General features: G+C 38.3%; 1 protein-coding gene across 1 annotated transcript in view; it reads left to right on the forward strand.

The window, feature by feature from the left end:
- The window catches only part of PRKG1 (protein kinase cGMP-dependent 1), a gene marked incomplete at its 5' end in the record, with an annotated part of 1,033,183 nt that overhangs the window by 822,789 nt on the left and 183,487 nt on the right, over positions 1 to 26,907 (forward strand). Inside the window, one exon of the mRNA XM_080912438.1 lies at positions 23,673 to 23,750. Coding sequence (XP_080768564.1) covers positions 23,673 to 23,750 — 78 coding nt within the window. The remainder of the gene's footprint in view (positions 1 to 23,672; positions 23,751 to 26,907) is intronic.

Below are 26,907 nucleotides of genomic sequence, written 5' to 3' on the forward strand. Positions count from 1 at the left end.
CTATAGGACTGAACCACTGCCAAAAAAGGTTGATCTCGCCCCCAAAAAAACTGTTGTTGAACGGGTCCACTTCTCCCCATATCCTAATAACTTTTCTTCCACTACCGCTACTGGATGGTAGGCTAAAGGAGAGTTTGAACCAATATTAAAGGTAGGTTACAGAAAAATTATACCTACACCCAACAAAGTGTTTTTTCTTCATTATTTAACAGAACAATCCCTTCAGCCAACTCTAGGAAGTTTGGTTTTGTTTTCCACCTCCAGAAATGTTTCACTCGGGCTTGTGTCCTGTAGCGATTCTGTCCCTGTAAATGTGGAAACTGTAACTTGCCTGATGTGGCGGTTCTAGTTATGGGCAAGTGGAGATTACTGCCCATATTTTAGAAATGCTTTAGCAACTGTTCTCTAAAACTGTTCCTTGTTCAATCATGTCAAGGCTTCTAAAATAGTGTGTGTGTTCAGAATGATCTTTGACAGACAGCTTGTTACCAATAACCAACACCTACAATTTTAGTGACATGAGTCCCATGAGACACTTGTTCTACAGCCAGCTGGTACTTTCTCCATCTCTTTCCTACTAGACATTCTCCTGAGAGTGTTTTCTAACTGGGATGCTTTAAAATTTTTTTTTTTTTTTTTTTTTTTTTTGCTATGAAAATACTCTTTGAGTGTGAGTGTGACTGTAGAAATAGTCTCCACTCTCATTATAGCCATAAGATGAAATAGTAGTATGGTTCTGGACACAAGTTAAATATAGTGTGAAATGAACAGAATGTGGGATAAATTCAGTGCCCAGCACACTACACATCATGGTGCAAACATTACCAGACAGAAGCACAGTGCCTCGGATAGTCTGTTACTTGATCATCTAAAATGGTGGCCACAAACTCTTCCTTCGGAGGCCTGCAAACAGACATTCTGAGCTTGGTAGGACACGCATTCTGTTGTTGCTGCCCGCCATTGTCACTCCAGTTCCAGGGCAGCTGTAGACAAGACATAAATGGATGGCAATGGCTGTGTCCCAATAAAGTATACAGTAAGTTTTCTGGGCACATGGGAATTGGGCAACAAGTTCATTGCAACCAAATAATCAAATAAACTAAGTAGATCTCATCCTATGATTGTATCATACTTTCAACATTTTGTTTCCTGCCAAAATCAACATGCTTCTCCTATAATTAACCTAACACCCTGTCTGTCTATATGTCTCTGTTTGTCTTCCTATCTCTCTCTGTATCTCTTCTCAGTTTTTCTCTGCCTCTGTCTGTCTGTCTGTCTCTCTCTCCCCCCTCTCTTTGTATAGCCACATACTCACACAATGAGGAGGAAAATGAGTGAGAAGCTTTAAATAATCTAGAAAATCTAAGACCCTTTTGATTTCTATCTCTACTATTGCATCTAAAGTATTTCTGTACTTTTCAGTAGGATATATTCTTAGTACTCAAGAAGTTGAGGCAGGGGAATCATGAGTTCAAGCCATCCCGGGCTACACAGTAAGACCCTGTCTCCAAACAACAAAGTAACAACAAGTAGATGAAAGCAAAGAATGAAGGAAGAAGTACATGCCAAATGCTTATGTCTGCTTCCAGTTATCCAGTAAGACTTGCAGTCCACTGTCATTAGCCTGCTTTTATGAGCAAGCTTGGGAACACTCACAGGAAAACGGTAACAATAAATCTCCAGAAAGAAAAAGCCAAGCTTGTGATGGAGTTGCTGAAACCAGCCTCTCTGTTGCTCCTGGAGATGCCTAGCCCTCATCCTTCTGTTCCATCTCCCTCATGGGTATTTAATGACCCTAAATGTCACACATCTCCATAAACATCAAGCTGGAAAATGTGTTGTTTCAGTGTAGGGTGCTTCTTTCATCTGTATTGTGAGTAGCAAGTAGGAGCCAGTTGGCAATTTTAGAATGTCATCTGTCCCTGGCACATGTGACATGATTAGTTTGTGTTCATTAAGCATTAGTGGGGAGGTCTGGGACTTTGTAGGTATGTCAAACCGCCTGAAGTAAAATTCCCTGTTGAGCATTTCCCTGCCATCAGAGAGAGATTCAAGCTTTATTTTTAGAATTCATTTTATAGTGCATGGTTCTGGCTGAAGAGATCAACTGGTGTTAATGAGCACCTGTGTGTGTTTTGCCAGACTGTAAATGTGCTTTTGTTATCACCGCCAACAATTAATTTTATTTTGTAAAAAATTTGCATGCCATTGGTCAGAAAGATGACTAGAAAAACAGACAGCTGATTTTGTAGTTCCTCCTTCAATGGCAAAGCCATTTTCTTTCTGGTTCTGTTTGGAGTCTCTAGGCTGTGGTTGTTTCCTTAGGCAGGTGCTGCCGCCTTTATCCATTTCAAACATTGTCTACTGTTTCCAGAAAGAAGCCTGTTAAAACAGGTCATAGCAGACACTTCTATAACCTTATCCCACTTTGGATCTCCACCCCTGCTCCTTACCATCAACACTGAACTGTAGGTTTTCTGTATCTATCCCCTTTCTTTCCCTTTTCTTTTTCTCTTGTTTCTTCTTCTTCTTCTTCTTCTTCTACTTTTTTTGCAAGTACTTCTTTTTTCTTTTTTTTTTATTAGATACTCTCTGTATTTACATTTGAAATGTTATATCCTTCTCTTACCCATCTTCCATTCCCCTTCCCATTGACTCTCTCCCTCCACTTGTCTTCACTAAAGCATACTTGCTCCTGATCACCTTCTCTACCACAGTGCCTTGGCATTCCCCTACACTGGGAAAATGTGGCCTCCTTGGACCAAAGGCCTCTTCTCACATTGATGCCAGACACTGGTATCTTCTGATACATAAGCAACTGTATCAATATGTCTCTCAATGTGTGATCAATGGTTGGTGTTTTCATCCATGGGAATTGTGGAGGGTTTGATTAGTTGGTAACCTGATTCTTCTCAAGAGATTGCAACCCCTTTTAGCTCGTTCAATTCTTTTTAAACACCTTCATTGGGGACCCTGTGCTCAGTCCTATGGTCAGCTGTAAGACTGCTCATCTGTATCTATATGACTCTCACAGAGACCCAGCTATTCCACTCCTAAGCATATACCCCAAAGATGTTCCAACATACAACAAAAAAGCCCATGTTACACACCCTGAGCTGAAAGCTACCTTCTGTCTGCCTATACTTGGTGTGAAAAAGAATCCATCATCCCCACTGTATACAACCCTGGGTGTGATCACCAAAGGCACAGTTATTGAAGTGAATGTGAGCGAGTTGGGCCTTGTGACACAAGGAGGCAAGGTGATTTTGGGAAAGTATGCCCAAGTTACCAACAATCCTGAAAACGATGGGTGCATAAATGCAGTCCTGCTGGTTTGACAGTGATGTCATACAAGTCATTCCACTCACTACTGAAGACTACACAGTCAGGAAAACACCGCCGCTGTGACCTTTTTGAACTACCAAGCAGCCTTACACCATGTGCAGTTATCAAGTATTTATTAAATTGTAAAGGAAAATAAAACACTGTCCAATTTAAAAAAAAAAAAAAAGAAGATTTTAAAGGGAAGTCCAAGAAAGCCTTGAAGGAAGGGAAGCCGTACATTTAAACCTCCTATGGGATGAAATTGTGGTGAACCACATACACTAGGATGTGGGAGAATGCATCACCAGTGAGATCTGCATAAACTGTGGAAGCACCGATGCCAGTCCCTTGGGTTTGATTCTGTACTGTGTTCTTTCTTTTTTATTAGATATTTTATGTATTTACATTTCAGATTTTATCCCCTTTCCTGGTTCCCTCCTCTCCCGTCCCCCACCCCTCTGCTTCTATGAGGATACTCTCCCTCCCAACCACCCACTCCCACCTCACCATCCTGGCATTCCCCTACACTGGGTTATTGCTCCCCTTTCTACTTACCTCAATCTCTCTTCCACCCCCATTTTGTAAAATTATATGCACTTCCCCTGTTTAGGGTTATCTGACTATCACACACTTGATGTGTAGTTTCATAAAGCACTATATCTGTGTCTTCCCTGGCCCCCAACGTGGAAATGTACCTTTACTTTCTTGCATTTTAAAAAGCAATATTGAGCACCAAAAAAATATTTTGTTGTGACCTGTAGACATGCAATTAGTGATAACAGTTTCATTGTCTGTTAAGTCCAGGAGCAGATCTACAGGCCAGTCATTGTTCTTAAGGCTTTGAATAAGCAAAAGTATTTATTCTCAGATGATACAATGCAGAAGACAGGGTTATGATCCACACATCATGTGGATAACATGCGGTCATCACGTGTCCTTTCTCTTATTATATAACAAGTTGGGAAACAGCAAATATTATTGTGACCTAAGGTCACATTAAGATTTAAAGATATGAAGGAGCTGCAGCTCTTCCCCATGAGGTTCTTGTTGAGTGATACAACAGTGGAGTCAGCCATGTTTAAAATAGAAAGACAATTCACACCTTGTAAGAAGCTAGCTGAGATTCAAGGAAGAAGGGTGGGACTTCTTAGGAATGCACAGGAAATCACTAGTGGGGGTCAAGTGACTACGCAAGAAAGAAGTTGTGTTTTCACTGTCTAACAGATGCCTGGTGGAACTCCTTCATGTTGACATCTGGTGACACACTAAAGACACTCTGTAAGGAGAGGAAGAGGCTAGATCTTTTTCCCATTAGGAAGAGGGAAGAGTTTGTTATGTTTTATTACTTTGGAGTACAGAGCATTCTAGAAGATAGAATGGGGAATGTGATTTCAGGCTTCAGATCAAAGGAGGAAGATGTAAAAAGTTTAATTGGGAAAAGGAAGCCCTTGGAGAGTTTAAGGCAGGAGGACGGCCCATGAGCCTGCACAGTCTGGTCCTTTCCTAGCAGCAATGGGAAAGAACATTGTTTCCTTAAGTCCACTCTTGTTATCTCTGCTTTGTCTTTTCCTTCTTTCCCATCCCATGCGATCATCCAGACAGAATCCTCATAAGTTATACTTGGTGTCAGCAGAAAAGAGGATAACATTTCAAATAAATACAGGAACTATCTAATAAAACAAATAGAAAAAAGAAAGAAAACGAAAAGAACTAGGTGAGGGTGCAGTATGTACTCACAGAGAGAGATGCTTCCAAAATGAATCTAAAGCCATTAGTTTAGAAAGCTGGCACAGAAATTGAGAAAGTGGGGAGAAAACTAGTTGTCTCTTAAGTCTCATGGAGTGTGAAAATTACACTTATTCAACAAATTTAAAAAAATTTATTGTGTATTTTCTCTACTTAAAATTCAAATGTTATTCCCTTTCCCAGTTTCCCCTCTGGAATTCCCCTATTCCACCCCTCCCCCTAGCTCCCTGAGAGTGCTTCCCCACCCACCCACTCCCTCCCACCTTCCCAGCATTCCCCAACACCAGGGTACCAAGCCCCCACAAGGCCAAGGACCACTCCTCCTGCCATGTGACTGACAAGGCCATCCTCTGCTACACATGCTGCTAGAACCATGGGTCACCCCTCCCCCCATGTGCACCTCCCGCTTGGTGATCCAGTCCCTGGGAGCTCCTAGGGTCCGGTTGATTGACACTTTACAAAATATTTCTAATCTTTTAATTTTACTTATGTGAACTCCAAAGGTGAGAGAAAGCCCTTGCGTTTATGCCTGCCTCTGTTCTGATGGAGAACGGGAAGAACATGAAGCAGAGATCTTACACGGGTGCTAGAGAGTGAAAAAAAAAAAAAGAACACCAAAGAACAAAGCAACCAGAACCCTAGCAAGCTGGGGGAAACACAGAATAAAGGGAGGAAGAGGAGGAAAGAGGTGAGGGATAGTAAGAGGGGTGGCCAGTTCATGTCAGCTGAAATGTGAGTAAAGAGCTAGATTCATTTCTTAGCATAGCCAGGTGGTAAATTCAGGGGAAGGAGGGGGAGGGGACATTTCAATTAGAAATGCATAAGTGGCCTAAGGAAGAGGAAGTTTGGCTTAACTGAATAACTAATGAAAGTTTAGTGTGGCTGGAGAAGGGAAAGTGCAGGGTCTAGTGGTTTGTGAGAAGGATGTAGAAGGTATCCTGGTGAGCCCTTGGGTCCTTCTTCTCAGTCTCACATAATGGGGAGATTTGAGCAGGAACATACAGAATCAGTGTTCTCATTCTATGGTGGGGCAGTTGGAACAGTTGGCAAGGAAGCACAGAGAAACAGGAGGTGAATAGAACTGGAGAAGAGCTTGTTGGTAATTGGACCAAGTACCTCATAAGAAGGAAATGGATTAGAGCCACATTTTAAAAGTAGCAGAGACAGGTCTATTGCTAATGGGGTGTCAAGAAAAAAGAAGCTGGGATTGCTGCAAGATCAGAGGGTTAGAAGTAAATATTAAGTAAAACAAAGAGGAGAGAGAGGGCCTTGAACAGCAGGAGGCAGGGTAGTGAGGTGTGTCAGTTAGGAAGTGCTTAGCAATCACTTCAGTCATCCTGTGAATTAGGCTGTGGAGTCTGAACAGAAGTACAGTGGAGCCAAATGGAGCTAAGGGGAGAGCTGTGAAGGTACAACACCTAAGAGGTCTCTTGGATGCTAAGCAAAGGCAATAGACATTTAAAAATTCTTTATAACAAGCCAGCTGTGGTTGTCTTGTTTCCACAATTTTAAGAGAACACAATTTCTCAATTGCATAATGGTCTTGTACGTACTTTTGGTTTGGGCTTCCAGAAACTTAGGAAAATAATCTTTCAGCAATATTATGAGCCCTTGCTCTTTTCTGGGGAAAATTCCACTCATAATCAGAAATGGTTTGCTTAGTTCAACACCCTTTTTTTTTTGTTACATCAAATTCAGTTTGTCATTTCAGGTTCAGTGGAGCTCACACAGAATGTGACATAAAGCATGAAAGCGTAGTGTTTTCTAGGATAACATTACTATTAAATCTTAGACTTTGAAACCCGTCAATAGCTCATATAAACAGTGTATGACCAAATTCTGCCATTTGTGTTGTTAGGAATACCTTAATGTTTGAACAAACAGCTGCTCTTATTCATGATGCAGTTTTGAAAACATTTCAAAAACAAAGTTACTTCTTAGCATGCCAGTGAAGCAAAAACTTTTAAACATTTGTTTTTTGAGACAAGGCTTCATATAACCCAAACTAGTCATATACTCCGAGCCAAGGCTGGCCCTAAGTCTCAGGTCCCTGGCTTTCACATACCAAGCACTGGGGCTATAGTTGTGTTCCACCAAGCATAATGAACGCTACTTTAAGATGAATTTAGTCGGCTAAAAGTAGTTTTATTGCAGTGATAATAAATCTGTTTCTCGCACATCAGCAATGCACATTCTTGTGCTACATCAACACAGAATGTATTATCTTATTTTAAAGAATGGAATAGGCTATATTTTCTGATATTTACAAGATCCTTGTACCAAATTAGCTCTATATAAGCAACAAGAACAATACCTTGACCTTTGGACTTTGTGAAATAAAACCTACCTTTTTCTACATCCCCCTATATATGAGGTAGTGATACTATATTTTATATATAATCTGTCCTCCATGGGTTCACCTTTGTGAATGCTGCTGGAAACTGTAGAAACCTGAGTGTATCTGGAAGAGGTAGATATTTAGGGTAAGGCCTTGAGGTCATAGTCTAGCCTTAATTCCTCTACCCTTTGGTTTCTGACCCACGAAGCTGTGAGCATTTGGTCTTACGGTTTCACAGCAATAGGTTCTCCACCATGAATGGCTCTACAGCAAGCATGAGCCAAAATGGACCTTTTCTTCTTTGTCAGATATTTGTTCACAGCAATAGAAAAGTCACAAGCACTGGTGGCATATGTCCCTGATAAGTATTTTATGTTTATCACTGTCACAAAATGTTGCATTAGACAATTATCCAGGCAGTGATGTCATTTTCAATACTATTCCAAGAGGGTAGAAAAATGAGGAGAACTCCATAAAAGGTGGTTGTATTTTGAATCGTGAAGAAAGTTAATAATAATAATAAATAAATAAACACTAGATAACTGTGAGGTGGTATTTGAACAAGATGAATTCCTCTATGGTTGTTACTGGTGCTTGTGAAGAGTAGAATCCTACATTCTTACAGAGACCAGGAGATGTGCACATTTATTCCTTCATATTGCTTCTCAGTGAAGGGTCCTCAGTCCTCAGGAATTGTCTCTGAGTTCTAATCATGGTTAGAGGCTAACAGAAGATTTATTTCTCAAAGGGTTGGGAAATATTTACATTTGCTGTTTTGTTTAGTTTACAAGAAAGGGAGAGTAAGGGCCATGGTAGTAACAGGCTACAATCTGTGCAGCCTCTGAGGAATGTGAGGCTCATCTTCATTAGCACATCTTATCTGCTTATATGATTTGTAAATTCTTTTAATGATTTCCAAGTATGATAAAGTAGACCCCACAAAAACATTTGATTTAGATAAATAGAGGGGTTGGTTGCCTTTCCTAAAGCCGGCGATTTAACAAAAGTGGATTCATCTTCCTCAGATTGTTCAATGCAGTACTTTGTGACTGAGCATCTTCTTCTTTATGGCTGACACTTAGATCCGGGGAATCAAATAACCACAGGGGGAAGTTACATTTCATAGACCTGTTACTTGCACTTCAGCAGCTTAGGAGTTCAGTTTCCACAACGGTCAAAGTGGAGATGGGAAATAAATCAGAAGGTTTTTCATTTTTGTTTTTGTGTGTGTGCTAATTTAATACACTGTATTTACCAGCTGAAATATATCTAGTTTTATATGTGTGTGTTATTTGACCTTCTTTGTTTGTTTCCGAGTTATTTGTGGTTTTACTTTTTGTGAATTGGCTTAATAATGAAATATGCCCTTCAAAATTATTGTGAGGTTAAATGAGATCATACATAAAAAATTGCACTGCTTTGTGTATGGGAAGAGCTCTAAAAGTTTTTTTATTATAATTTATTGATATTGCTCATATATTTCCACTGAATTTAATTTCTCTTCAAAACAAGAACTGAGGCTCTTCTGCATTGATCCACAAGTGCTCTGTAGCATGCATCATAAATAGTAATTTTTTACTAACAAACACTAGCAATGCTGCACTCCCCAGATCATGCATAATACACAGGCTGTTTGTCAGCATCACAAGCAGATTCATAGATGGCTAGACTATCAGTGTGCAAAGAGGTAGTGAGTCCTTCAGCAAAGCAGAGGATTAAGGGAGGGAGGCATATGATCTCAGTCTTGGGAATTTTAAAATAGTCTTGTGTGATGTGCTATCGGTTTGGAGCAAAGTCTAGCACCATACATAATTAACTGCTTTTATAAAAGACAAGGCATAGCTCTTTGGAAGACTGTTCTGACCTAGTAAAATAATATTTAAACCACTGAAAGGAATAAAAAGATAGAATTCCATGCCAATATGAAGTGCTATTCAAGAGTATTCTACAGTGTACCAAAGCTTCTGACTAATAGATAATGTATATTGCATATGGGAAAAAGTTATATAACTGTGCACATGTGCCACAGGACTTTGTTCATGCTTGGTGACTATCCTATTTCTGAAACATCTCTAGAGACTACTTCCAGGTCTTTAAATCTTTATTTTGGGGTGTATATATATATATATATATATATATATATATATATATATATATCCAAATAAGTATTTTTGATTCCATTTCCATCCCCACAATCCTCCCAGCTCCTCTCTCCCAGGCTCTACACACCCAACTTTGTGTCTCTCCACTCCTTTTTATTAGGATAGGAAAAGAACTAAGAGTAATAGTCAAAATGGAGTATTACATTTCTTTTCCTAGTTTCAAAGTTCATGTCTTTTTTTCTTTTTCCTCAAAATTTTAATGTATAAGTAGTTTAATCTTGATATTCTTGTACATGTGTTTCATTTTCCTTTGTTCAGATCTACTCTCCAGTTACCTTCATTTGTCTTTTGCCTAGCAGTTCCCTTCCTCTCTGCAAACTGTCCTTCTTTTGAGCTTATGAATATTCCTGGTTCTTATTCTTGATAGTCCTGTCATTTCTTATAATCACTGCTTTACTTAAACTTAACACTTAACTAGACACAGATTTATATGGCTTGCTGAACTCCATTCTGAATTTGATTCAGTATAATTCCATTATCAATTAATAAAATATTTCAAATATTTATACTAATACTTTTACATTGTGCTGAAAAGTTACATTGCTTAGAATTTATGTGTGTTATTAGGCAAATGTTATATGCCAAACATAGTCTCTGTGTCATTGTTTTGTACTATTAGACAATGCCTACTGCTGTTCTTTAAGTACCTTGAGTGCTCAGATTATGAATTCTTTTATAGAGGAGAAAAGTTGAAATGACATCAACAAATAGCTAGAGAAAAAATGAGAGCCCAAGTGTCCAAGAATCATTTACTGTCTTCCTTCTATTCTCTGATACTATCTTTGCTACCTACAGGGCACAGAGAAGAAAAAGGGATGGTTTTTCCCATAGGGAACTTGAAATCTAGAATGGAAAAATCTGTTAAACCAGACTAAAAAAGAATAAAATGGGAAGAAAGTACAGATCAAGAGGTATTTAACATAACTAGCACTAGGCATAGGGTTTTATAAAACACACACACTTGAGGAATGTCCACAGATTTGAATGTGTGTATATAAACTTAAGAGGTTCACAACCTCAGTCCCAATATGATAGCAGCCCCCCCCCCAAAAAAATGGCATTGCTGACTTTCAGTATACAGATAATATGGAACACAAAATTTGATAAACCCACTGGTCAAATTTTAAGGAACATGTGTACCATTTTATAGAGTTATATTTCCCTCGGTACACAATACAAAACAATTGGGGGATGTTTGTTTGCTCTTACATATGGTACTACCAGATTTTTCTCCATCAATATGAGACAGATTAAAGTGGGAAAGGCTGGAAGGCAAAAAGAGACAAAAGAGATGCCCTGTGTTAATGACAATGAAACAAAAGAAGAGGCAAATCAAGCAGATGCTCAAGAATAGAAATTTGTCAGTGTTTTGTACCTGGTTAAAAGAGAGTAAAGGGAGGAGCCATTGATGACTCAGTTATATGGTCCAAGGACTGGAAGACTTGACTGTCATGTCTGAACATATCAGTTTGGTTCCAGGAGTGGGGTGTTGAAAACAGAAGACATGGGCAGAAAGGGCACATACAAGTTATGACTAGGGGAAGTAGCCATTAAATCAGTTTTAGTGACACAAATATGAGAGCAATCTGGGGTATCCGAATTTATAGCTGATCTAACTTAAGATGCCTCCATTAGGTTTCATTTATAAAATATATTTTATGTTTTAGATACAATCCAGATAGTCTTAGAGCCTAGCTTATAAAACACAATTCATAATTTAGAGTGGACAGGGATGGGTGTGAGTATTTAGTGTTGTTACTCACAAATATGCAAATATAATAAACAGTTAGAGTACTTATTGTTCTCATATTTTGAAACTCTGAAAATAAAAAGAAATGCTGTATTTAGTGGAATAAAGAAGGAACAAATATAGAAACCACACTGAGGTAGAGTTCTGACTCGGTGTTAAATCACTGTCTTCTCTGGGTTCAATTTCCAGTGTCACCAAGAAAAAAAAAAATGAAGTTTGAACATGACACTGAAGTGAAGCAGACTATAGTTAAATTTTCTCATCAGTAAAGTTTTCTATAACTTTTTTCTTTCTGCTGTTCATGTACAGTTCTTGTCTTTATATTCTATTAGTTCACTGAATACATTATGAGAACACAGCCCTTTAAACCTGCATGACTTTACGCTTCAGAATTGTGTGTGTCTGTGTACTAACTACACAAGAAGGTAGGTGGTAAACTACCTTTCCACTTGCCTTTTTCCTTGGTTTTCCTCCTCTGGAGTTATACCATTTCTGGAAAATATAGTTTTTTATTGCCATCCCCTTTTCAGTGAGCATCCATTCCCGTAGGCATAACTTCTGGAAGAGAATGAAAAGGTTTCTCTTGTTTTGCAATGTGATTTGTACCTGAGGTTTGCTTTGGGCTCTTTGTAAATGTGTGCCTGTGTTAAATGGATCCCAGTTGTACTCTTCTGGAAATCTTAGTTTACTTTTGCCCTAAGATGTGTTTGCTTCAGCAAACTGTAAGCATCTCCCTAGAATTGGTTTTGATATATTGAACCCTACAGACTGTTACCTTCAACTTTGTCTAACTGACACAGCTTCCATAATTCTGGAATATTGGTGTAATACAGGTGCTCCTCCTTGAAAAGGCCTTGTTAGAAATTATCAGCAGTGTTAAAATATTGCATTAAAAAGTGTAAAAGAAAATCCACCACTTAACTGGTGCAGCTGGGACCTAAATTGTCAGGCTACAAAAATAATATTGTACTTCAGACTCTGCTATTTACAAGGACAATGATTTAAAATCAGGAAGCACCTGACTTCTAAGTGCCATTAAGAACAGAAACTGTGTTCTGTGACCCGGGTGCTGTTTCTTTTTGCTCCTGTGCTGCTGCTGTGCTGGGAGGAGGTATGCAATCCTTGAGTTATGTCCTCCAACTCCAGTGAGTAGAACCTGAAAACCACTGTTCCAAAATAGAAACGAGTCATTCCATTTCTGCCACCCACACTGCTTTTCTTCTGACCCAGGATTTATGCATCTGCTAATGAATCTCATACAGACTGATTTAGTCTTACTTGACTTCTCTGGCCTCAGAAATCTCCTGTATAGCAATCTCAGGGAACACAGAGGGACTCTTGAGAGAAATCAATAGCCCTGGTGTGAACCACAGGGTGTTTGTCAGAAGATAAGACAGAAGACCTGTGAAATGTGCTTGAGCTGAGTCAGTAGACAGAAGGGTGAGTTATCAGCATCTTCTCATCCCTGCTCTGTAGAGAAAACAGCTTTTGATGAGTCCCTCACTTGCCTGACCATGGGCTTTGACACTGAGGTCCTTAGATGGGAGTGGAGATTGAAATTGCTTGAGGGACCTCAGTCCACCCTGAGGTAAAGCTGTACATGTCTAATTTAAGACAATGAGACTCTTAATTAAACTATCCCTAGTGAAATTAACAAAATGCAAAAGGTGAAAACTTCTTCTTGGAATTGCTCTTCTGTGGCTTTCTAGTCCATCAATAATTAGAAGCAGGCATGTGTGTGACTGTCTGGGAAATATATAGTTACTTTCAGGGATCTGAGGTGGCCTGAATGAGAATGGTCCCCAAAGGCTATTCTATTTGAATGTTTAGTCACCAGGGAGTGACACTGTTTGAGAACGATTAGGGGGTGTGGCCTTGCCAGTGGAAGCATGTCCTTGGAAGTGAGCTTTGAGGTTTTGAAACCCAAGGCCAGTGCTCCCCCAACCCCACCCCCACTCTCTCTTTCTCTTTCTCTGCTTGTGGATCACAGTAACTTTCAGCTAGTTCTGCAGCATCACGCCTGCCTGCTGCTATCCTCTTCGCCATGGTAATGGACTAACCCTCTGAAACTAAGCAAGCTCCCAATTAAATGCTTTTTCTAAGAGATGCCTTGGTCATAGTCTGTTCACAGCAATTAAGACAGTATCTGTCCTGTGAAATATGATACAGGGTTAATCCTGCTTTGTGAACTACATGTTTCCCTGTCCACTGAGCCTGCTTTGTTTGTGAAAAAATGTGAGCATCATTTCAACACATATGTGAGAAGTTACTATGGTTGGCCCCACATCTGCATGAACTGTTTTTTTACTGTAAGTTGCTCCTATTCCTGACCCTATAAGTAGCTAATTTTTCTCATGGACACAGCATCTAAGGCTCCTTTGTTTACTTAAGCCTTGGGTCCTGTCACCTGCTGTCTAACTTAAGACCTGGAAATCCTGATAATGTCATCATCCTCTGTGGTCACTGTGCTAGTTTATGCTCCTAAGCATCTGTTCCTCCTCTCTTCCCTCCCACAGCTACCTTTGCATACCACTCTTACCCACACTACAAGGCTCATATTAATCATTCAATTTTTTTGAACATCATTCTTTGAACCTCCTGTCAAGGAGGTTTTATGTTGTAAAATACATCCAGCAAAACACTTTTTATGGCATTTTTAAGTTGACTGATTTCACTAATGCACCTCTCTGTGTTATAACTCATAAAAGCATGTCTTTCTATGTGAGCCTGTTCACTTGATTGCTTATCGAGATGAACTGATTCATAATAATGGCATATTGGGATACTGCTAGTAAAGTAATGTTGAAGGTCAGAGCAAGTCAAAGCTAATGGTTTTGGCAGCAAAGAAAGAAACAAAGGAGCTAAAGAAGGATCCGTGATGAAAAAGACCATGTAAGGCTGTCTAGTCTGTATGCCTCAGTGAATCTATAGCTCATGGCCCTGCTATGGCTCAGAATAATGACAATAAAACATAGATGTGAACAATAATGAATCCTGGTCAATTAAAAAAGATTAAATATAGACGTTTAAAAATAAAATGATCCCAACAGTATAAATACATTCTAACAAAAGTAGCTCAGATAGGAAAAGGAAATATGTAGTTGCTTATGAGGGAAACATACATCACTTTACAATGCTGTAAGGTATATTTTATATTCTATATTGTGATCATTCAGTCGTTATTTATTTTTTCATATCTTCGTAGCACTTTTTTATCACTGCCATATAATGTGATACTTCTGTCAGACTCATAACTTAGTCTCAAACAAAAGTCCTAGGACAAAACCAAAGTAAGATAAAAAAATTAACTCCTAAGATTTAAAGATTATGCCAGTGAATTTCTTCTCCAAATATGTAGGCTTGAAAATAATTGAATTAATTCCTGTGTTAGGATGCACATAAATCCTTACTGTGTCACACACAGAGACACTGCCACACTGCATTTGAAGCTCTTAGGGGATCAATAGATCAGGTATGTGCTTAGCATTTGGCTGCCACACAGTCAGTGTTATGCAGATGTTGCAAGGAGCTAACTACTTTTATAGTTCTAATTCTTCTTCTGAAAAATGAAGACAATATTTTTATTTATTTCCACTTGAGGAAATAAGATACATTTATCTTTTGTATCTATCTATCTGTCTATCTATCTATCTATCTATCTATCTATCTATCATCTATCTATCATCTACCTATCTATGTTTATATGTTTTAATATATTATAACAGATTTGTTTAGGTCTTGTTAATGAAGGAGTACAAAATGCATGTCCTTGTCAAGAATATTCATGACTTACCATGCAGCTATAGTGACTTGTGAAATATCATCATTTTGGAAGTAGAAATAGAAGGATTTCTAAGCATTTGGGGTCAGCTGAGGGTACACCATAGGTTGAGGGCTAACCCGGGCTACAGAATGAAACCCAGTCTCAAATACTAGCCACACTGGGAAAAATATTTGGGTTTTTAAATTTATTGTAAACCAAGTACCTTGTTGCAAATTTAATTAAGTTCATTCTGTTTAAAAAATGTTGTCAAAGTCTTTTATATAAAAGGTAATGTGGCTCTTATTGCTTGAGTTGGAAGATAAAACAATGTGGACTGTAATATCATTAAGGTATAAATATACAGACAATGTTTAATAATGAAGGATGGAATGATAAGAGCTATGATTGTGATTCAATAGTATGCGCTGGTAATTTTGATTTGGAGGATCAGGACAAGTCTTAGTAAAGAAGCAGGTACAGTAAGTAGATATCACATTAAAGAACATCTCAGGGATAGGTAATAACGGGTGAGCTGCATACCAGAGAACACACATTAGCTCTTGAATGACTCAAGTATAGAGGGGGAGAATTCAAATCAATGATTATTCCTAGAGGCTGTACAATGTTCCAATAAAGAGTTTGAATGTATTGTCCTCAAGTTTGAGCTATCAAAGATATCAAGCAGAATACAATGGAATTAGAGACCTGTTTACAATTGGCCCTTTAGATAAAGTAGGTGTTTGCACAGTTTTCTTGTATTTCTGTTAACATGTTCCCACAGTGCATTCATGTATATTTATCTTCTATGTGTATGTGTGTACGTGTGTGTGCCCGTGTTCGTGAACATGCATGTGTGTGTGTGTGTGTGTGTGTGTGTGTGTGTGTGTGTGTGTTCAGGAAACAGACAAATGGACAGAGTGGAAGGTAGGGCATGGGAGGTGGTGAGGAATAGAGAGAGAGAGAGTGACAGAAAGAGAAACAGACAAGAGAAACAAAGAAAGAGAGAGATTTTAGGATACAGAGATTTGTTTCCTATAAGATCAGTAAGAATCTAAATGTAAACATTGATTTCTAAAGCAAGAAAGATTCAACTTCTGCCTGTTACATCTACGTGTTCCATAATCTTGGGAAATTATCGAGCTCTGTAAGCTTCTCTTTTATTCTACAAAAAAATGAATATTTAAACTCAGAGTGTTATTTCTCAGATGGAGATATTCTTGATGCATAGTCTAGTTGTGGTAAACAATACATTCACAATAACTACTGTCTTTCATGATGTGAGTTGTCATTGGAGTATATAGTGAATTTTATTTGACATTATACTTAGTTCCACTATGTTCATGAAAAGGTCTTTAACAACAACAAAGACAACAAAAAGCCCACATACACATGGAAACTAAACAATGCTCTGTTAAACGATAGCAGGGCCAAAGAAGAAATGAAGAAAGAAATTAAGGATTTTCTAGAATTCAACGAAAACGAAAACACAACATACCCAAACCTATGGGATGCAATAAAAGGAGTACTGAGAGGAAAACTCATAGCCCTAAGTGCTTCCAAAAAGAAACTGGAGAGAGCTTACATCAGCAACCTGACAGCACAGCTAAAAGCCCGAGAACAAAAGGAAGCAGATATACCCAAGAAGAGTAGACGGCAAGAAATAATCAAAATTAGGGCAGAAATAGACCAAATAGAAACAAAAAGAACCATTGAAAAAATCAACAAAACCAAGAGTTGGTTCTTTGAGAAAATCAACAAGATTGATAAACCCTTAGCCAGACTAACTAGAGGGCAAAGAGAGAGTATACAAATTAACAAAATCAGAAAGGAAAGTGGAGACATAACAACTGAAACTGAGGAAATTCAAGAAATCATCAGATCCTACTACAAAAACTTATACTTCACAAAATTGGAAAATCTGGAGGAAATGGACGAATTCCTAGACAGATACAAGATCCCAAAGTTAAACCAGGACCAAGTAAACCATCTAAATAACCCTATAACACCTAAAGAAATAGAAGAAGTCATCAAAAGCCTCCCAACCAAAAAAAGCCCAGGTCCAGACAGGTTCAGTGCACAATTTTATCAGACATTTATTGCGGATATAACACCAATACTCTCCAAACTATTCCAAAAGATAGAATCATATGGAATACTACATAACTCATTTTTTGAGGCTACAATAACCCTCGTACCTAAACCACACAAAGACCCTACAAGGAAAGAGAACTTCAGACCAATCTCACTTATGAACATTGATGCAAAAATACTCAACAAAATCCTTGCAAACCGAATCCAAGAACACATCAAAACGATCATTCATCATGACCAAGTAGGCTTCATCCCTGGGATGCAGGGATGGTTTAATATAAGGAAATCCATCAACGTAATCCACCATATAAACAAACTCAAAGAACAAAATCACATGGTCATCTCACTAGATGCTGAGAAAGCATTTGACACAATTCAACACCCCTTCGTGTTAAAAGTCCTGGAAAGAACAGGAATCCAAGGTCCATACTTAAACATAATCAAAGCAATATACAGCAAACCAACAGTCATCATCAAACTTAATGGTGGGAAACTTGAAGCAATCCCACTAAAATCAGGGACTCGACAAGGCTGCCCACTCTCCCCCTACCTATTCAACATAGTACTGAAAGTCCTGGCTAGAGCAATTAGACAGCAAAAGGAGATCAAGGGGATACAAATCGGAAAGGAAGAGATAAAAACATCACTTTTTTCAGATGACATGATAGTGTACATAAGTGACCCCAAAAATTCCACCAGAGAACTCCTACAGCTGATAAACAAGTTCAGCAAGGTGGCTGGATACAAAATTAACTCAAACAAATCAGTAACCTTCCTATACTCAAACGACAAACATGTGGAGAAAGAAATTAGGCAAAAGGTACCCTTCACAATCGCAACAAAAACTATGAAATACCTTGGTGTGACTCTAACTAAGCAAGTGAAGGACCTGTACAACAAGAACTTCAAACCTCTAAAGAAGGAAATTGAGGAGGATCTCAGAAAATGAAAAGATCTCCCATGCTCATGGATTGGAAGGATCAACATTTTGGCCATCCTACCAAAAGCAATCTACAGATTCAATGCAATCCCCATCAAAATTCCAACCCAGTTCTTCATCGAATTGGAAAGATCAATGTGCAATTTCATGAGTTGATCATTTCTTAAAAAAATAAATCCATTTTATCTTTTTTTGCTAGAAATTGGAATATAAACTCAAAGGATTGTGAATACCACTTAAATGACCTTAAGGTAGCCACCAGGGATTTTATAATTACCTCATTATGAAAACCTGTGCTTGCATCACTAGATAAATAGTGATGACAGATGACAAAGATCCTGTTCTTTCTTCCTAGCCCTAGATATATTCAGAGACACCTTGGCATATCCTGTGGGTGCTGAAGGTTGAATACAGCCAGAATGAAGGGCAGGTCCTCATCTGTAAGGATGGTTGCCAAGGTAGCGTTGCCTTGTTGACTTTTAACATACTTAGTATGTTAAACTTTAACTTGACAGAAGAAGCAGTTTTATATATATATATATGCCCAGCATATGTTCAGTCGTTCAACCTTTAGTGCGATAGATAGACCCTTTGAGACTAATTCATGAACTGAAATGTCAGCCTGTTGTCTGTTTTGTGTTGGTCGCATCAAGCCGTGTAACTGCTGCAAGCATGTAAGAGGGAGGGGTGGCAACAGGGCATTTCTTCAATAGTGTGCACAGTTGTTACACAATGGAATATCTCTATTCAAACTAGAGAATACTCTACCCAGAAGCCCAGCCACTATGTAGTATTATTCCTAAACTAAGAAGCCTCCTGTGTCAGCCTGTGCCCTGATTACCAAGTGTCCTTAAAGTGATAGAAGCTCAATATTACATATCGGCACTGGCTCCTATAAATACAGTAATTTCATATCCTGAAGGGATTCCTTGTCTGTTTATTTATTTATTTATTATTTTATTGTTTTATACTAGTCCTTGTTGTGTAGCACTGGTTGGCCTGGATCTCTCTATGTAGCCTAGTACCCTCAAACTTGTTTTCTTCTTCCTATCTTAGCTTGCAGAGTGCTAGGATTACAGTTTCTATACCTTGCTTCTAATTTCTTGCTTCTTTTCTTGAGATAAAGACTCAGTATGTCCCCAGATTCACCATGTAATTGAGGCTGGCCTAGAAATGTTAATACACTTGCTTTGACCTCCAGAATTATAGGGTTGATGGTGTGCTCCACAAGTCTTGACTCATAACGGTTAATTCTCCAGTGAGTCAAGTGGTTCTGTGTCATAGTCAAAGGAGGAAACAGGATTCCACTCTGTGCAATATTTCTCTCAGCACATTCTAGAGAGTATCAAACCACCTGCATCATAGAAACCATATTCTCAAAGTGTCTCAAAAGCTCATTCCCTACCTCTGTGCGTTTTCAACTCTATCATTCTCAGTGGCTCAAGATACACTTTAAGCTAAGTGATGCTTTGTCAAATAAAGATGTAAATGTTTATTTCCCAAATAAGTAAAATATTGAGAAAATTATACCCAGTGTGATGGGGATAGAGTTCCTGAGAAGATTAATTTTTTTTCTTCCTCTTTGCACTTATTTTGGTAGAAAATCCAAACAGTATTTATTTTTCAGATGGCAACCCTCAGACAATACTTTGTTTGCTTCCCAAGACACATTTCACATGCTGTTAAGACAGACTCTTTCTGAGTCCTGCCGGTGCTAATTGCCTTTATAGATCAAGTTGTTAAACTTGAGTTATAGTTTAATTATGCAAAAGGAGAATGCATACTTGTCTACTCTATAAATGATTTCATTCTGTTGTGGAATGAATGAGCTGTAAGGACCTGTTTCTCTTAGAATTTCCAGCATTTTGTGGATCTTCCTCAATGTCTCCTCTGAATCATTATGCTACCCAAAAACATTCATCATCAGAAGTATGTGAAATGAAAAACAAGAGATTGAAAATCCATTTAGAGGATGGACTCGCCAAAGAAGAGCTCAGTAAAACATCAAAGAAAATCCAAGCATTTGTGGAATGTTAGCTCAGACTTTCTCCTCCTCTGTCTGGTATTCAGGGTAAGGCTTCAGTCAGCCCAAGAGGCTATCACTGAGCCAACTGTTGCCTTTGAATTCTACATTCTGAATGTGTTAGACAGACTTAGTGGAAAATGGTGAGACCTCTGCTCTGAAGAACTCAAGAATGCTCAATGCATTCTCAATGGGAAACAGATGAGGTATAGACATGTTATTTCTCTGTGAGAAATATGAAGTATCAGTACATACCATTACATCATATCAAAATTCAGAAAAGATATAGTGAGGCTAGAAGAGTTTAAACAAGAGTGCAGGGGGGTGGGGCAAGAGGAAATAAGCCCAGGCATTGTTGTTTACGTAACTGTTGATTATATTCCATTCTAAAGAAGATTGATCCTTTAACCCCTCATATGCACCATTTCAAAGTGAAATCAATCATTAAAGAAAATGTGCTGTAATCATTTTTACTACCAGTAGAATTTTCTTATGATGATATGATATAAAAACCAAGCTACCTCGTTATTTATTTATTTATTTAGTAGAGGTTGGGGACCAACGTAGGTAAAGAAAGGGGTTCGAACCCGCAGCATTGAGCAGACCATTGAGAATAGTACAGGCCATGATAAGGCAGTCAGTTTTTATCCTATTAAATATGGAAATGTTTCTAAAGGAAACTGTCTGATTGCTGTTTTCTACCCTTAGTTCTATTCATTTCTGAGATTCAATTTGAAGTTTGCAAAAGGAAGAATTACAAAATGGTCTTCACAAAACACCGCATTTCTTGGCATTTGATCAGACAGAGAGAGTCTCAAATTGTCAGGATGCCTGCTCATTTCCCCTCAAGTGCAACTGAGCATCTCGGGATAGCATGACCATTAGGGTCCTCATGCTGTGACACTGCCAAGTTATCTTTCCAAATCTAGCATACCTTTGGTCCCTACCCTATAAGCTCTTCCAGATGCCTGTGTTTTACGAGTTTATGTTCAGTGCAAGTCTGTATAGGTGAACTCAAATACTAGATATGGCAATTATGGGGGCCACCTTAGCAGAATCCAGATGAAATACTAAGATACTCAGATGATTCATACAACTTAAAAACCCAACTGTGTCTAGACACTCCTGTCAACTTACTCAATTGAAGAGAGTCTAAACAAAACAGACTCATAGTGGCTATTTTCTACTAAGGACAAATGTTCCTCCAACTCATGACAGTTATGTCTGGGGCATTTTGCCTAGGACTAAGGTGCTGCTGGTGTCCAGCCAATAGATTCCAGAGATGTAGTCAAATACCTCATGTCAGCACAGGGTATGTAAGATAGGACCCATAGCAAAGAATCTGCTGTCTGGAAATTTCAGTAATGCTGAGTTAGCTTGGTTTACTTTTTGATATGCTATAACTAATGTTTACTCTCTGAGAAGAAAGAATTGTCCTATGATATGCTTTGCTTAATTGAGAGAAGAATCCATTAAAAGTAATGTGAGATACAAATTACTTAACTATAAAAAGTATCCACCCCGTTGGCAACTACGTGTCTTAAAAGGAGAGACATGACCAATATTTTAGGTAGGTGAAGGGTTTGTTCTTGTCCTGCATCTCTCCCCAGGTACACTTTAACTTACATAAGGATGATAAGCCCTGAACTCTCACATACTGAGTGGCTTTTTCCTGCTTACACATCCAGAGCCCTTGTTCTAATCCTTCACATGAAACTGAAGCTTCCTTCTGAGAACAAAGATGTTCCTTTAACACAGGTTTTGCACAAATGTTGTGCTTATTTCTGACATAACATTATACACACTTTGTAATTTGGTGGGGTATGATCCATCTTTGGCTAGACGAGGGAAATAAGATGAACTTTGCAATAAATGGCACTGAGATGTCTTAGCCCTTATCACTGCTAACATTTGATTCAGAGGCTATTTCTTAGGTGTGAGATCTGAATGGACTTTCCAAACTAAGCCATCAAGTGTGTCGAATTTTCCTCCCATGCTACCACAGTAGAGCAGGACCATGCTTTATCTGACTAGGGAAACAATAGAGAATACCAAGAAACGAGACCTGAAAAGACAATCTTATTAAAGGGAGTAACATCAGTTCACACATTCAGTCTTAATTTCATTTAGAAACCTTTAAAAGGATTTTATTTTTAATTGTATGTCTGTGTGTGAGTGTGCACATGCAATTGCAGAGGTCTACAGAGGTCAGAGACATAGGTTAGTTATAAGCTTGCTTGTAAGATGCCTGATCTGACTGCTGGAGCCCAAATCTGCAAGAGCAACGTGCACTTTTAGCCATCAGTCTCCCCCATTGAAGAAACAATTATTTGTATGCATATATGGATATCTACATACCTCCATATATTTATGTGCGTGAACATAGGAAAATAGTCTTTAAAGGCACACACCAGATTGTCTGTAGCATCTACAGGGAGAAAGCATATGGAAGGACTTTGTTACTTTAAAAACTTGTTACTAGAAAAAGCATTGTGTGTGATTGAGAATTAGTAAGCTTAGGCACTATGTTAATGTTCTAGGTGCTTAGAGGTAAGAAGGTAACCTTCTGTGGCAGGTATTAATGGAAGGCAACTTTAGGATAGACTAAAAGACAAATAACATTGATGTGTAAAGAGAAATTATAGACATTAGTTTAATGGATAATGTGTATACACCGTGAAGCCATGTGTAAGGTGGTATCTTCCTTTTTGAGGTATGGCTCCCTTGTTAAGCTGCAGAGGAATATAGGGCCAGATGGCATAAACTCATTTGGCCTCCTGACCAAACAATAAAATTTCTCCCACTTCTCCTTAGAGTATTGGTTTTGTTCATTACAGGACAGTAGTCTTTACTTTGGGAATAGAGCTAGTGCTGAGGCCCTCCTCAGGATGCTGACCCACTGATTATAATAATTCTCTACCAGCTCTGATTCCTTCCCTATCTGGTAGTTTATGCTAGATATATCCTAGACCAGAATTCCAGCCACAAAATTAAAACACTCTGTTTAACGAGGCCAAATGCAAATTGCTCAAGTAAGAATATGAAGAGATGAAGTGGTACCTTAAAAAGTATTTAGAGCCATCTAAACCCTACCAAAGGCTACTCTGTATGTAAGTAGAGATCTTTTCCTGTCACGGTGATTTCTTCTTTAAAAATATCACTATTCTGAAGCTACTAATAGCAAATGAAAACGACAAAATAATATCTGACTATGAACTTAATTAGCAGAGCTGTTTTGCTTCACGCTTAGTTGACCGGAGAAATAATCGGTGTCAAACACACGAACTAATGAACTTAAAGATATAAATATAATCACAGAGAAAAATGAAACCCACCACATGTTTTTAAATTACTTTTATAAATGCAATAACTTTGTCATTGCCGTGTTGACAGACTGGTATTCATTCCTAAACAGTGGTACATTCTGAATGTGGGTCAAATTCTGTCAGCTTGATTGTGTCTGGAAACAGTTCTGGTTGCTACATGATTCCTTTCTCAATGTCTTTGTTTTATGTTCCTGTTTCCATTTTTTTAGACCCACTATGAAAATGGAGAATATATCATCAGGCAGGGTGCAAGAGGAGACACCTTCTTCATCATCAGCAAAGGGAAGGTAAGCCGGAGCAGTGTACTGCATGACGCAGCAGCGCATTGCAGGATGCATGCATCGAGTTTTGTGCTGTCAGTTGCCCCTTCTTCATCTGCAAATGGAGCTCCCAATGTAGGATGAAGAAAAGAAGGCGACTTACCTTGCATCTAGATATTAATGACTATGACACTGGATGCTACTGAAAAGTCTGCCTAAACAGAAAGATGTCCATCATTAAAATATAATACAATACAACATAACACAATACAGTACAATACAAACTACCTAGTCTTTAAGAACAGCAACCTTCCTCAAATGAAACATCTGGGCTTTAGAATTTAGGGCCCAAATTTGAATCTTCAGTAAAAATTAACTTATGCCAATGAGTCAATGTTCTAAGGGCAGTGTTGATGTAAATATATGTATGTTGTATTGTCGCTTCATGGAGAGTGTTGATTGAATGCTAAGAAGCTATTTAACGTGGTAAAGGATAGGGGGAAGGATTAAAAATAGTAATGGCCGTGGTTATGAATGAGTATGTGTTCTTATATTGCTTTAGGTTTCATTCAATGTGAATCTATTATAATACCCATGTTTAAACTATGAAATTAACTACATTTCGTTAAACCAATCCTCTAACCTCATTATATAAATACTTGAACTTATCATTTTTTATGTTATCCTTAAAGAGTATCTCTGAGTATCAGGTTGATGAGTGATATAGAGGGAAAGACAAGTAGAGAAGACTTACATGCCTGTTTCATTACTGTGGGTGAACACGTTTCTTAATATTGCACAAAATGCCTAACTCCGGGTCTGTAGAAATCACACCAGAAGGCTTACAGAGGTGATGTAAACAGGAAGTGTGGAAGACTCTAAATCTTAGTGACTTAGATTTTAGGTAATTCTTGTGTACTAATTTTGAATCAAGATTACACATATATCAATGTTTATAGCAATGGTGTGCCATCTTAAAATATACACAAGTTTTTAATCATATCTATTCATTAGGCTAACATCTGGAAGCCTGATATAGAATTATACATTGTGGACTGGTCTCATAAAGGGTGTCATAAGGAGCCAGTGAAGAGAGCTGAATAGGAAAAGGTACTTATAATCAGGCCAAAGACCTGAGTTCAACACCCAGGACCCACATAGTGAATAGAGAGAATCAACTTATGTAAACTGTCCTCAGACCTCCACTTGGACACATTGGAACTAGGACACGTTTATGCTTACCTACACGTGTGTGCATGTTCGCCTGTGCGTGCACACACACACACACACACACACACACACACACACACACTCACAAATAAAAATTCAATATTTTTAATGTCCAGACACAGTTATGGTTAAAATCATTTTTACATTTTCCAGTATTAGGAGATAAAAAAAACGCTAACACACTGTGGTTTACATAACAATCAGGCAAACTTTGTTACTAACTCTTCTTCGTTAACCAACATCAATTAAAGAATCAGGGAGATAAAATTCTCATGGCTATAAGCCAGCTTGAGTATCACAGGAGGATGTTGTATCCTGGAATCTTGCTTTGCTTTATCTTTCCAAATTGCTAATTCTTTGCTGCCAAAATGTGGCTATACTTAGCCAATAGGAAGAACACCCTGCAGTAATTTATGACTGTCCCATTTACTGCAAATTGTCAGTATTGCCTGAATAAAGTAGAAGTTTGTAACCCATTTTAGGGGAAAGCAGGTGTGTTCACAGTGCTCTTTTATGAGCTCTGTACCGGGCATAAACAGAAGTACTCGGAGATGCACCTCAGGAGACAACTACTCTGGCAGTACTCTTGAGTTCTACAAGTTGAGAAATCATCAGATTATATTAGATTCCTTTGACCTAGTCAAGTTTTCTCTAAACCACCCATAGAATTTCTCAGTTGCTCAGCTCATACATGTTTTTTGTTAGGATGCACAAATCTGACAATTGTTACATTCATTATACAAATTCTGATAATCACACAATAAAACTACACTGGTCTCCACTCTGTGGAACAGGGAAGCAAATGGTAAGCTGTGGTTCTAATGTAAATGTGGTATGAAATTAGAATTTTATAAACTTATTAATTATAGGTAAACCAACATAAACTTTTGCTCCTATGAATTTATAAAATTCATAAAGGGTAATCCTGGTAAGTACTTTTTCCAAAAAAAAAAAAAAATCACATTTTTATTTATTTTGTGTAAGTGTGTGTATGTGTGTATCTGTGTGTGTAAGACATAGGTTAGTGAAAGTTGCAGGAGTTTTGGGTTGGTTCTCTCCTTCCATGATGTGGGTCCCAGGGATTGAACTCAAGTAATCAGGTTCCTCTGCTCACTGAGCCCTCACACCTGCCCTAGAAAAGATACATTCTTTGTTACCACTTGTCTCAGTTACCTATATATTGTTATGGTAAAACACTGCTACCAAGGCAACCAATAAAAGAAAACATTTGGGGCTTATGGTTTCAGAGGGTTGGAGTCCATGATCACAGAGCAAACACATGACAGTAAGGACAGCTGGGAACTCTGTTAGTTTAGAGGCAGAGACACCAACGACCCTGAGGGTGACTCAGGTCTTTTGAAACCCCTAGGCTAGACCCCAGTGACACATCTCCTTCAACAATGCTGCACTTCCTAATCTTTACCAAACAGTTCCACCAAGTAGGGACCAGGTATCCAAACATATAAGCCTAAGGGAGCCATTCATATTGAAACTACCACAGTGCTGAACAGGAACTGTCTTTTAAAGAAAATGATGTCTAATGGGAAACGCACTACAGAGGCTGTAGAGCAAGAAATGGATTTCCCCTCTTTCAGCTTTATTTATCTAAATGTAAACTATAATTTTTTCTTCCACTGAATGCATGCACACAAAAGAGAAAACATGATATACATTTTTAAAAACTTGTTCTTCTCTTCATGGAAATCTACAGTTATATTTTCTAAAAATTGGGACTCAGTGGTTGTAGCAGAAATGTCTAACTCAGACAGTAAATTTATTCTGGTTTTTAAGTGGTATACCCCTGTTCTCTGGGACCATCACACTTTGAAAAGAGAGAGAACATATCAAAGGATTCTGCAAATATTCTCGACAGTGTATCATCAAAACCTTATATCCATCTAATGAACTGTTATGAAATAGAACAGGATTATTAAATTTCAAATTAAAGCTATAT

This window comes from Micromys minutus, assembly GCF_963924665.1.
Source record: "Micromys minutus genome assembly, chromosome: 2".
Lineage (NCBI taxonomy): Eukaryota > Metazoa > Chordata > Mammalia > Rodentia > Muridae > Micromys > Micromys minutus.